Source organism: Emys orbicularis, chromosome 7 (genome assembly GCF_028017835.1).
Source record: "Emys orbicularis isolate rEmyOrb1 chromosome 7, rEmyOrb1.hap1, whole genome shotgun sequence".
Lineage (NCBI taxonomy): Eukaryota > Metazoa > Chordata > Testudines > Emydidae > Emys > Emys orbicularis.
Genome location: NC_088689.1, coordinates 30347983 through 30361241, shown reverse-complemented (window position 1 = coordinate 30361241; position 13259 = coordinate 30347983). Strand labels below are relative to the sequence as shown.

The window sequence follows — 13259 nt, the reverse complement described above, 5'->3', positions numbered from 1 at the left end:
GACGACTTGTTTATACTGCTATATATACTATACACTGAAATGCAAGTACAATATTTATATTCCAATTTATTTATTTTATAATTATATGGTATACATGAGAAAGTAAGTAATTTTTCAGTAATAGTGTGCTGTGACACTTTTGTATTTTTATGTCTGATTTTGTAAGCAAGTAGTTTTTAAGTGAGGTGAAACTTGGGGGTACCCAAGACAAATCAGACTCCTGAAAGGGTACAGTTGTCTGGAAAGGTTGAGAGCCACATCTATGAATTGCTTTGGTAAACAATTAGAAACAGATAAAATAAGAACAAATATGGTAAAAGAAACGTTTAGAATGTTAAAAAGGCATCTAATCAGAGGCAGTTTGACAAAACAGCTGTACAATTACAGAAAAATTCATCAGTAATAAAACACAGATTTATTTAGTACTTATCAGTAAAGAATGCTCCAGAAATGCTCAGAAGTAGAATGACCCTAATCATGATTCTCTCATCCCCCTGTTGTATACACTCAAAGTAACATTTGAGAGCCACAATATGGGTTCCTTTGTAGTACAATACCCTCTTTTCTTACTTATTTCTAACATTTTCAAAAGTAGATGTCTCAAGAAACAAATCATATGTCTCAAGCGATAGTGCATATGGGAGACTTTGGATCCATATCTTACAAGTACAACCTTCTGGGAACTACAATTACCATGAAGTAATTTTTCCTCTCTTCTCTACATTTATAGCCAAGACTTTGGAGATGAAGGAAACGAAAGAATTTTTCTAACTCTGAAGACATTTCAGGTCAATTATACAACCTGGACATATGAAATTAAAAAAAAAAATCTCCTATGTCTTATACACATGTAAGGAAAATGTTAGCTTACTAAAAATTTTTAAAAAATCATAGCTGGATAATTTACCTCAGTATCTGGCCTATCTTCAGGATTCTCTTCTTGCATTTGTTCCAGCAGAGTCTGTAGATCCTGCCCAAACTCGGATTCCATCTCAGGCTCTGTCACATACTCAATTGTTGCTTTCAGTGTTGCACCCAAAGAATAGATATGTGCCTGCATGAAGTTTAAAATTAAAGTTATTTAATATCTTATCAATTCACCATTAAGAAATCAAGCCATATCCCTATTCATTTTATGTGGATAATTTCTATCCTAGCAGAAGCTGAAAGTGAAAAACATACTTTAGTGTTATTTTTACAGTGTCCAAAAGTTGAATTATTATTTTTAGCAATATTATGGAAGAACATGTTTATAACATAAATAAAAAGAAATATCAGGTTGCATACTTATAAGCTTTTCTTTTATGACCTTTGATGATTAAGATTCAAGTTTATATCAGATACATTTTGTATACAAAAGCTTTGTACCTCCTATGTGTATGATACCTAGCAAAACAGAAGACTGGGAAGATTTTATGGTGCCCAAGTTGATTTCTGACACAGGCCTTGGTAATGTGGTAAAAGGTGTAATTCACTTCAGATAAATGGACACAGGCCATACAATATCCATGTGATATCCTCATTTTATGGTCTCATGAGAATTTTAGAGTAGGATTTTGAAAAGTGTTCAGTGTTGGCATAACTCTGCTCCTACTTCAGTCAATGGCAAAATCCCACTGATTTCAGTAACAGTAGAGTTAGGCCAATGCTGAGTACTTTTCAAAATCTGACTTGAAAGTATTAAATTTGTCATATAATCCAGATAATTTCAGGAAGGCGGATTTTGGTAAGCTCAGAGAGCTGATAGGTAAGGTCCCATGGGAATCAAGACTGAGGGGAAAAACAACTGAGGAGAGTTGGCAGTTTTTCAAAGGGACACTATTAAGGGCCCAAAAGCAAGCTATTCCGCTGGTTAGGAAAGATAGAAAATGTGGCAAAAGACCACCTTGGCTTAACCACGAGATCTTGCATGATCTAAAAAATAAAAAGGAGTCATACAAAAAATGGAAACTAGGACAGATTACAAAGGATGAATATAGGCAAACAACACAGGAATGCAGGGACAAGATTAGAAAGGCAAAGGCACAAAATGAGCTCAAACTAGCTACGGGAATAAAGGGGAACAAGAAGACTTTTTATCAATACATTAGAAGCAAGAGGAAGACCAAAGACAGGGTAGGCCCACTGCTTAGTGAAGAGGGAGAAACAGTAACAGGAAACTTGGAAATGGCAGAGATGCTTAATGACTTCTTCGTTTCGGTCTTCACCGAGAAGTCTGAAGGAATGCCTAACATAGTGAATGCTAATGGGAAGGGGGTAGGTTTAGCAGATAAAATAAAAAAAGAACAAGTTAAAAATCACTTAGAAAAGTTAGATGCCTGCAAGTCACCAGGGCCTGATGAAATGCATCCTAGAATACTCAAGGAGCTAATAGAGGAGGTATCTGAGCCTCTAGCTATTATCTTTGGAAAATCATGGGAGACGGGAGAGATTCCAGAAGACTGGAAAAGGGCAAATATAGTGCCCATCTATAAAAAGGGAAATAAAAACAACCCAGGAAACTACAGACCAGTTAGTTTAACTTCTGTGCCAGGGAAGATAATGGAGCAAGTAATTAAGGAAATCATCTGCAAACACTTGGAAGGTGGTAAGGTGATAGGGAACAGCCAGCATGGATTTGTAAAGAATCATGTCAAACCAATCTGATAGCTTTCTTTGATAGGATAACGAGTCTTGTGGATAAGGGAGAAGCTGTGGATGTGGTATACCTAGACTTTAGTAAGGCATTTGATACGGTCTCGCATGATATTCTTATCGACAAACTAGGCAAATACAATTTAGATGGGGCTACTATAAGGTGGGTGCATAACTGGCTGGATAACCGTACTCAGAGAGTTGTTATTAATGGTTCCCAATCCTGCTGGAAAGGCATAACGAGTGGGGTTCCGCAGGGGTCTGTTTTGGGACCGGCTCTGTTCAATATCTTCATTAACGACTTAGATATTGGCATAGAAAGTACGCTTATTAAGTTTGCGGATGATACCAAACTGGGAGGGATTGCAACTGCTTTGGAGGACAGGGTCATAATTCAAAATGATCTGGACAAATTGGAGAAATGGTCTGAGTTAAACAGGATGAAGTTTAACAAAGACAAATGCAAAGTGCTCCACTTAGGAAGAAAAAATCAGTTTCACACATACAGAATGGGAAGAGACTGTCTAGGAAGGAGTACGGCAGAAAGGGATCTAGGGGTTATAGTGGACCACAAGCTAAATATGAGTCAACAGTGTGATGCTGTTGCAAAAAAAGCAAACATGATTCTGGGATGTATTAACAGGTGTGTTGTGAGCAAGACACGAGAAGTCATTCTTCCGCTCTACTCTGCTCTGGTTAGGCCTCAGCTGGAGTATTGTGTCCAGTTCTGGGCACTGCATTTCAAGAAAGATGTGGAGAAATTGGAAAGGGTCCAGAGAAGAGTAACAAGAATGATTAAAGGTCTTGAGAACATGACCTATGAAGGAAGGCTGAAAGAATTGGGTTTGTTTAGTTTGGAAAAGAGAAGACTGAGAGGGGACATGATAGCAGTTTTCAGGTATCTAAAAGGGTGTCAGAAGGAGGAGGGAGAAAACTTGTTCACCTTAGCCTCTGAGGATAGAACAAGAAGCAATGGGCTTAAACTGCAGCAAGGGAGGTCTAGGTTGGACATTAGGAAAAAGTTCCTAACTGTCAGGGTGGTTAAACACTGGAATAAATTGCCTAGGGAGGTTGTGGAATCTCCATCTCTGGAGATATTTAAGAGAGTAGGTTAGATAAATGTCTATCAGGGATGGTCTAGACAGTATTTGGTCCTGCCATGCGGGCAGGGGACTGGACTCGATGACCTCTCGAGGTCCCTTCCAGTCCTAGAATCTATGAATCTATAATAGAAACCTTTTAATTTTTCTAGTTAAAATAAAAAGAAAAGAAAAACAAGAACCAAAACAGTAAGCCAGCACTTTCAGATTTGGTTTAGACTGTATTGTGTTTTCAAATTCTGTTTAGAGCACACTATTCTAATGTAGTAACATTTCTAACCAAGTACACAATTGAATGTGAGTGTAGCTTTGGAGGAGGAAGTTATGTAGACAGGCATTTGCTGGCGCTGAATATTGCCCTCACGGGTTAAAAAGCATGACCAAATTGTACACTATACAGTGAAGCTACAGACTACAAACTGCCTTGGTTTGACCAAGTTAATCATGTTTTATTCATCCAGTCCTCTAGGCCAAGCCATTTTTCTGATCTTCCTAAATGGCAGAATTGCCTTCATTTTAGGCAAGGGAGGAAGGAGCTACTCTAACAGGAGGCAGAGTCAAACATGAGCCAAGGTAGTTCAGCTAGAACAGGCCTGGCTCCTCCAGCCAAACTCATGAAAGTACAAACCAGAGGACTGCTTGCCTGACTTTGCATAAGGGCTGCAGACTTGTATGGACAGGGCTTGATCTGTTTGCTTAACTGAGAGGTACCATCCCTTTTTGTAAGCAAACAGCATAGTTGTGACAAAGTTAGGTTAGTGAATTGTATATGATCTGATCTAAGAGAACTGAATATTCCTTAGAATTTACTCAACTGTTTTGCAGAAGATTGTCTCAATTAGCTATCTTTTCCATGACACCTAGAAACATTACACTTTTTTTTCCTGAATCCACCACTGCACTTCTAAGTGGATGAGAATAACGTCAGCCTAAAACAACATGTTTTGAAAGTCTCAGACATAAGTCTAGATAAGAATAATAGAAAATATTTACAGTTTTCCATGGAGGGAGAAACTGCAGCTAAACACAAAGGACTGGCTCTATTCACTCTCCTTCTGCCACTTAACTAAAGTTGGCACAGACTAAAGTTAGTGCTAGGTAACCAAGAAAAAGCACAATGTGTACTAAGGATCATTGATAGTCTGGTAGAATCCTTGAGATAAGATGGGAAACACTGACATCACTGGTAAAAAGCTACACAAACAAGAAGTCTGGGTGCCTAAAACATGAATAGCAAGATGATGGGAGCAATCATTTCTGAACTCTCACTAGTCTCCCAGCCAGACCACTACTCCACTTCCAAACATGGGGATGAATCCCCTACTAACACTGGCCTGGTCTACACTGGAGTTTAGTTCGAATTTAGCAGCGTTAAATCGAATTAACCCTGCACCAATCCACACAACGAAGCCATTTACTTCGACATAAAGGGCTCTTAAAATTGATTTCTGTACTTCTCCCCGACGAGGGGAGTAGCACCGAAATAGACATTGCCATTTCGAATTAGGGTTAGTGTGGACGAAATTCAACGGTATTGGCCTCCGGGAGCTATCCCACAGTGCACCATTGTGATCGCTCTGGACAGCAGTCTGAACTCAGATGCACTGGCCAGGCAGACAGGAAAAGCCCCACGAACTTTTGAATTTCATTTCCTGTTTGCCCAGCATGGAGAGCACAGGTAACCACACAGAGCTTATCAGCACAGGTAACCATGCAGTTCGAGAATCTAAAAAGAGCACCAGCATGGACTGTACCGGAGGTACTGGATCTGATCGCTATATGGGGAGAGGATTCTGTGCTAGCAGAACTACGTTCCAAAAGACGAAATGCCAAAACATTTGAAAAAAATCTCCAAGGGCATGATGGAGAGAGGCCACAATAGGGACTCACTACAGTGCCGCATGAAAGTTAAGGAGTTCAGACAAGCCTACCAGAAAACCAAAGAAGCAAACGGAAGGTCCGGGTCAGAGCCGCAGACATGCTGCTTCTACACTGAGCTGCATGCAATTCTAGGGGGGGCCGCCACCACTACCCCACCTCTGACCGTGGATTCCAACGAGGGGATAATCTCAGCCATGCCTGAGGATTCTATGGACGGGGAAGATGATGAGGAGGAGGAGGACGACGACGAGCTTGCGGAGAGCACACAGCACTCCCTTCTCCCCAACAGCCAGGATCTTTTTCTCAGCCTGAGTGAAGTACTCTCCCAAGACGTTATCCCAGACAATGAGGCCATGAAAGGGACCTCTGGTGAGTGTACCTTTGTAAATATAAAACATGGTTTAAAAGCAAGCGTTTTTTAATGATTAATTTGCCCTGAGGACTTGGGATGCATTCGCGGCCAGTACAGCTACTGGAAAAGTCTGTTAACGTGTCTGGGGATGGAGCGGAAATCCTCCAGGGACAACTCCATGAAGCTCTCCTGGAGTTACTCCAAAAGCCTTTGCAGAAGGTTTCTGGGCAGTGCAGCCTTATTCCGTCCTCCACGGTAGGACACTTGACAATGCCATGCTAGTAGCAAGGAATCTGGTATCATTGCATGACAAAGCCTGGCAGCGTATGGTCCCGGTGTTTGCTGGCATTCAAGCAACATCCGTTCTTTATCTCGCTGTGTAATCCTCAGGAGAGTGATATCGTTCATGGTAACCTGGTTGAAATACGGGAATTTAATGAAGGGGACAGAGATGGCTGTTTGCCTGTGGCTGAAAAGAAATCCTTCCCTGCAGTCAGCCAAGCAGGGGGGTAGGAGGGTATTGGCGCTGAGCTTTTCGCGTTTGGCTAGCAGGAAAACCGCAGCACTCAACGGGCTTTGCTTGGTATGTGGGAAAGGAGGGCGCTGTTTTTAGGAAGGTTGCAGAAGCCAAAAGACAATGGCTTGCCATGGCCGCATGCAAGCCGAATTCTCTTGCCCGGACCTGCGTCTGTGATCTCTAAGACCAAAGCCGCAGGCACTCAATATTAAGATGCAAAATGCGACCTTGTACCAAAATCACATGTGCTATGTAATGTGAATAGTGTTGTTCACCGTGACAGAGTATAAGCATTGTTCTGTAAAATGTATCTTTTTAAATACTTCTCTCCCTTTTTTCCCTCCCTCCCGCAGCTGCAAATTTTTCAAGCTTCCCTCCTTCGTCCCGAAGGCTATCTCAGATAAGGCGGCGAAAAAAAACGTACGCGAGACGAAATGTTCTCGGAAATCATTCAATCGACCCGCGATGAAAGAGCTCATCTGAATGAGTGGAAGGACACGGTATCAAAGTACAGGAAAGATGCCACTGAATGTGAGGACAGGAGGGACCAACGTGAGGACAGAAGGGACCAACGTGAAGAGAGGAGGGACGCTCGAGATGAGAGGTGGCGGCAGGAAGATCAGAGGAGGCAGGATGCAACACTGGGGCTACTGCGGGATCAAACGGACATGCTCCGGCATCTGGTGGAGCTTCAGGAACGGCAGCAGGATCACAGAGTGCCGCTGCAGTCCCTGTATAACCACCCTCCCCCCTCACCATGTTCCATAGCCTCCTCACCCAGACGTGTAAGAACATGGGGGGGGGGCGGGGAGGCTCCGTGCACCCGCCCACTCCACCCCAGTGGACAGCCCAAGCAAAAGGCTGTCGTTATTTTGACCTTTTGAAGTGGCCTTTTCCTTCCCTCCTATCCTCCTCCCAAACCCCACCCGGGCTACCTTGTTAGTTCCCTCCCTATGTTTATAATCAATTAATAAAGAATACATGATTTTTAAATGACAGTGACTTTATTTCCTTTGAAAGCAAGCTGTGATTGAAGCGTCGCCGCGCTGCTGTAGCCGACTCCTCCTCGCCTGGTTTTTCAGGTCCTGGTTCAGCATAAACTGCACAATAACGTGCGAGGTGTTTACAATGTTCATGACTGCTGTCTTGAGCTGAGCGGGCTCCATGCTTGCCATGGTATGGCATCTGCACTGTTCACCCAGGAAAAAAGGCGCGAAACGGTTGTCTGCCGTTGCTTTCCCAGAGGGAGGGGGAGGATGTACCCAGAACCACCCGCGACAATGTTTTTTTACCCCATCAGGCATTGGGATCTCAACCCAGAACTCCAATGGGCGGAGGAGACTGCGGGAACTATGGGATAGCTATAGGTTAGCTACCCACAGTGCAACGCTCCAGAAGTCGACGCTAACCTCGGTACATGGACGCACACCGCCGAATTAATGTGCTTAGTGTGGCCGCAGACACTCTACTTTATACGATCGGTTGCCAAAAATCGAATTCTGTAAAGTCGGAGTAATCCCGTAGTGTAGACATACCCACTGATAGCACTTATACTGGGGGTAGTCCTATGTCCTTTAGTAAATGTTTATAGGATCAAGCTCTTAGTAGCATTCTTAGAAGGCAAAATAGCTGCAAAAGAAACAAGGAACAACAGTCTTCTGAAGAAAGTATTTTTTTCACTGAAGAAAGTATTTTTATAACTAGCCTAGAATTTGGTTTTATAGCCAGTTTTGTAGACTGAATTACAAACCAGTGAACAGCATAAGATATATCAAGCTGTAAAACTTATTCCTTTACTTTGAGGTTGGATGTTTCATTTCTGAAAGTAAAAATGATTTTATGTTTCTCTTTGGAAAACAGAACACCTGAAACTGAACAAACACCACCAAAAAGGAACAAGAAAATACTGAGGCAAATCCTTCACCTTTTTATATTGTTATGTTTGGAACATAGCAATAGACTGGGCTTTTTGGATATGCTGAACATTCAATATACAATGGCAGATTAATACCCAGTAAATAATCACAAGTATAAAAAAGTTTTTATACATTTCTGTATGCATAAATACCAAATAATTGGTAACACACTGCACCACTGTGCTCCATAAAGCATGTCTCAGTATGGCCTTCCTCAAAATTAGCAGTTTTACAAGAAGTTCCTCTACCTGGTGAAAGTCAATTTTAACACAACAACATATTTTGCTCAACACATTTCAAGAGATCCTGGAATGGAATTAATTTAATATGGTTCTAACAATTTATATAAGTTTTAAGGCTCAGTAATGCAGCAATGGTTAGGGAAAAGCTTGATATGGAGAGCACTTGTGGGAATAACTTGGGCACCTACTTACTCATCCTGTAAATAATGAATAAGATACAATAGTAACAATATTCTGAAAATTACCTGAATTTGTAGCACTCAGTATGTTCTTTTAAAAAAGCTTATTTCAGAGCTACAACTATGGAAGGACAATTTATTTACTCCAAGTCTTCAACCCACACTGCCTGAAAGGTTTGCTTCTTTGGATTAGCTGTTCAGCCCAATAAACACATAAGCAAAGCCCTCTCGGAAAGCTCCAAGAATCCTCTCCCCCCACATTTAAACTACAGTGACTTTCGGCACAGCAACCAAGTGAATTGGCCACAGAGAGGAGTCTAGATCATTTCCTATTAAGGAAATTTAAATACACAATGCCCTAGATTGTCTGTCTAATTTAGAACAAAGTCCTTGGGGGAGTGTGTTCATGCATGTCTTTTGTAAAGAAATGAATGCACAGGTTACATTCAAGTTAAAAAAAACAAAAAAAACCCACAAGTGTTCTACCATAACGGTGTCCATAGAAGCAGACTGACGTACCCACAAGATTCCACTTCAGGATCAAGAATGAGGAAGAGGTCGACTGAGTAAAAGATTTGCCTTTAATAAAGCAAATATTTTCAGTAGTAAACTGAACACTAAAAAAACTGGTCAAGGACATTACTTTTCAACGACAGTGTTTCCTTTCAAGTTTGCTGTACAGTAACTCCTCACTTAACACTGTAGTTATGTTCCTTAAAAATGTGACTTTAAGCAAAACTATGTTAAGCGAATCCAATTTCTCCATAAGAATTAATGTAAATGGGGGGGTTAGGTTCCAGGGAAATTTTTTTCACCAGACAAAAAGCTATACACACACACACACACACACACACACACACAGTACAAGTTTTAAACAAACAATTTAATACTGTACACAGCAATGATGATTGTGAAGCTTGGCTGAAGTGGTGAAGTTTGAGGGCAGAAGAGGGTGGGATATTTCCCAGGGAATGCCTTACTGCTAAATGATGAACTAGCATTCGGCTGAGCCCTCAAGGGTTAACACATTGTTGTTAATGTAGCCTCACACTCTACAAGGCAGCACGAATGGAGGAAGGGGAGACAGCATGGCTGACAGAGACAGAGACACACACCCTGTGTGAGTAGGAGAGAGAGAGATGCGCATTGCCCAATTAAGTACGTGGACACTACTCTAAGTACATTGCCTTTAAAAAGATCAGGAAGTTGAGACAGCAGCTGTGGCCAGCAAGCTCTCTCCGTCCTGAGCCCTGTCATGTCCCCACCCTGCTCTATATGGAGAAAGGGTAAGAGGGGGGGCAGGAGTAGGGGGGAGGGAAACACCCTGACATTAGCCCCTGTCTTCCTCCCTCCCCTGCACAGCAAGCAGGAGGCTCCTGGGAGCAGCTCTAAGGCAGAGGGCAGGAGCAGCATATGGCAGTGGGGGGAGGGACAGCTGAACTGCCGGCAATTGGTAGTCTGCTGGGCAGCTGCTGCACAGGGAACTTAGGGGAGCAGGGAGTTGATAGGGGGGCTGCCGGTCCACCGTTTCCAAGCCCCTACCTGCTAGCTGCAACGGCTGGTGTTCCTGCTAGCAGTGGAAAAAGCAGGCGGCTGCCAAACAATGTTATAAGGGAGCACTGCGCAACTTTAAACGAGCATGTCCCCTAATTGATCAGCAACATAACAACAAAGCAACGTTAATCGGAATGACTTTAAGTGAGGAGTTACTGTAGTAGGTACAAAGTGAAGATATTCTTGTGGCTTTTTTCCCCACCTGAATCCTCTCCTGTGTCTGGTGGGGATGTGGTGGGAATGGGAAAGACGGGGAAGCACAGGGTGGGTATAGAGTTAGGCCATCAGCCTCACCTCCACCAACTCATCATTGCCGGATTCACAGAGGAGACCCATTGGCTTCCCCTGTCCCCTTTAAAGGGCATATAGGGCACCTTCTAGATGTGGATGGCCAGTATTTGGCACCCTTTTGGCTCCATCCCTTTAGAGTTTTCCCTCTTCCTCCCTTTACATAGCTGTGCTGCATGTCCTCTAGTGACAGGGCTGGGCCAATCACCCTCTCAGGGGGTCAGGAAGGGATTCCCCCCACACACACATTGTAATTGGCACAGCTCTGCTGCTTCCCCTCCCCCCCCCCAGGAGTCTGGTTTTCAAAACATCAGTTTTAATTGTTGCAAATTGTGGTGAGTTTCCTGTGCCAATTGTAGCCTAACATGAGTCAATCTGGGGCCCTTGACTCCAGGTAGGGATTTTTCAAAGGCGTTTGTTTGGGCATTAATTTAGAACAGTGTGGATGCCACTCTCTGTCTTGTACAGTTTGTGGCTCTTCTCATCTTAAAATTCCTATCTCACACCAGAAACAGGGCAGACACTTTAGCTATCCAAAGGTAAAGACGATAAAGAAATGCATCAAGGAGGAAATGAGACCTTTTTCCACATTTGGGTTTCTTGATTCCTCTGCTTGAAATCTATACTGGAAGTGTCCAGCTAGGTAGTTATGCACTGGGGTGCTGTGACTGTAAATTAAGTTAATGGTTAGTTAAATGAAGTTGCAGCCACTGCATTTAACCCATACTGCTGTGTCTATGTGTCCACATTCATAGAATTCGAACACCAAACAAGGAATAGGCAGCTATATCTGACGAATGCTTAATATACAGTCTATAAAAATGACCTTCATAAGAAAATCTCAGGGAAAGTGAAAAGATGTATTGTACTACACATGTGGAAGTATTATCATCCACGAATTAAGTTGCAGAGGCAAATGAAATTGCATTTATCTTGCATCTTCAGCCATATCACCTGAACTCTGCCCATACTCCAGGATTAAAGTCGGTTTAAGAACAACCATCCACAAAAGTGTTGACCCACAAATGCGAGACCACCCTTTCCCCTCTGCCCCCAGAAATAAGTTACCCTGGGCCAAAGGTTGGGGTAAGCAATCATCAGTCAAGCACTAAGCTGCAGGTTTAAGAGGTGATCTGCAAAGGATTTAAAAATCCACCAATTAGAACTGTCCTCCTACCCTCCTACATTCTTTATAAACAATCTCATGTTTCACCATAGAAGCATCAAGTCTGGTTTTCCCTGATCTTGGTGAAGGCCTTACTGGGGACTTCAGATGTTTATTGTGAACTCTGACACTTTAATTGAAGAGTAGGGGGTTGTTGGGTCCTTAACAAGACATCCATTGTTCCAAATGCAAAACTGTCAATAAAGCCTTAATACTAGACTACTCTGTATTTGGTATTTAGTTTAAATGAATTACATGTATTGTGCATCGCACCCCCTTTCACAGAACTCCATTGTAAAGTTTTTTCATAAGTTTGACATATTAACAAATGTTGTTATGTTCCATTTGTATTTATAAAATATCTTTAAAGATCCTACTTGGTTTGCAAAGGAAGGATCTAAAACCTAGCGTCTACTTTGTCAGAGTACATATGGCAGACTGTCACTCACACATATTAAGTGTACCACTTCTTTTTGGAAATAGATCTGGGGTAACATGGTAATAGAATGCATTTTTACAACCATCCACTTGATGGAGTTTTCCCCAAGTTTATAAGAACCACTCTTATAAAGGATATGGACAGAAGATTTGGTGCTTCTTGGGCAAATTTAGGCCCCTAGTTTATACTTTGGGAGTTTACTGGCTTTAAGAACTTTCACTGAAGATTTTTCTTAACAAAAGTTTTATAGGTAAATGCAGAGACTGATTTATGAACACAAACAATTATTATAGGATATGAATATGGTACATTTCTTACCCTTTTCTGAAGACTAGCTATTTGGTTCAGAGATTAAAATAGATATAAAAGGGTATGTCACTAACTTCTACCCAGAACGAGTATGGACATTAGCATTTAGTAAACTCACTACCTGCTTAAGATGACATGAAATGAGGAGTACCATAACAGCATTGTCACGATAACTAAAAATCTGTGCACTCAGTTTCCTTTTCGGAACATAACATAAACCTGTTCAGTTACACATGATGAAAGACTGCCTGTTGTCTTAGAGAGAGATTACATTTGAGGTTGAATTAAACAAAAATACAGTAGGGGTGCAAAATGTCATTTGGCAATATGGACTTATATGGACTAAGCACGCTAGGTATTACCAATGGTGTAACTCTAGAAGATTAAAAGAGTTAGTATGTGGACTTTCAGAGTTTCATGAGATGTCCAGCAAACTTTTAATCAAATTAAAACAAATTCCAGTTGATCCATGGAGTTTCAGCTCTTCTCTGACACATTTCTTGAAAATGACCATTCAACAGCTTTTTGAAGCTGTTCATGAAAAAATATTTGTGAATGCAAGTAAGCGAAGTGACATCAGATTCACATCACCATAGGTATGTGAAGCATTGATCACATATCTTTCATCAAAGGACACTGAGAAATCTTAATCTACTAGTCATCATGCATGCATTATTTTAACA

The 13259-nt window shown here is 41.8% G+C and overlaps 1 protein-coding gene across 1 annotated transcript in view; it reads right to left on the bottom strand.

The window, feature by feature from the left end:
• The window catches only part of KNDC1 (kinase non-catalytic C-lobe domain containing 1), a 118955-nt gene that overhangs the window by 84737 nt on the left and 20959 nt on the right, over positions 1–13259 (bottom strand). The window contains exon 4 of the mRNA XM_065408135.1: positions 908–1054. Within this exon, the coding sequence (XP_065264207.1) occupies positions 908–1054 (147 nt within the window). The remainder of the gene's footprint in view (positions 1–907; positions 1055–13259) is intronic.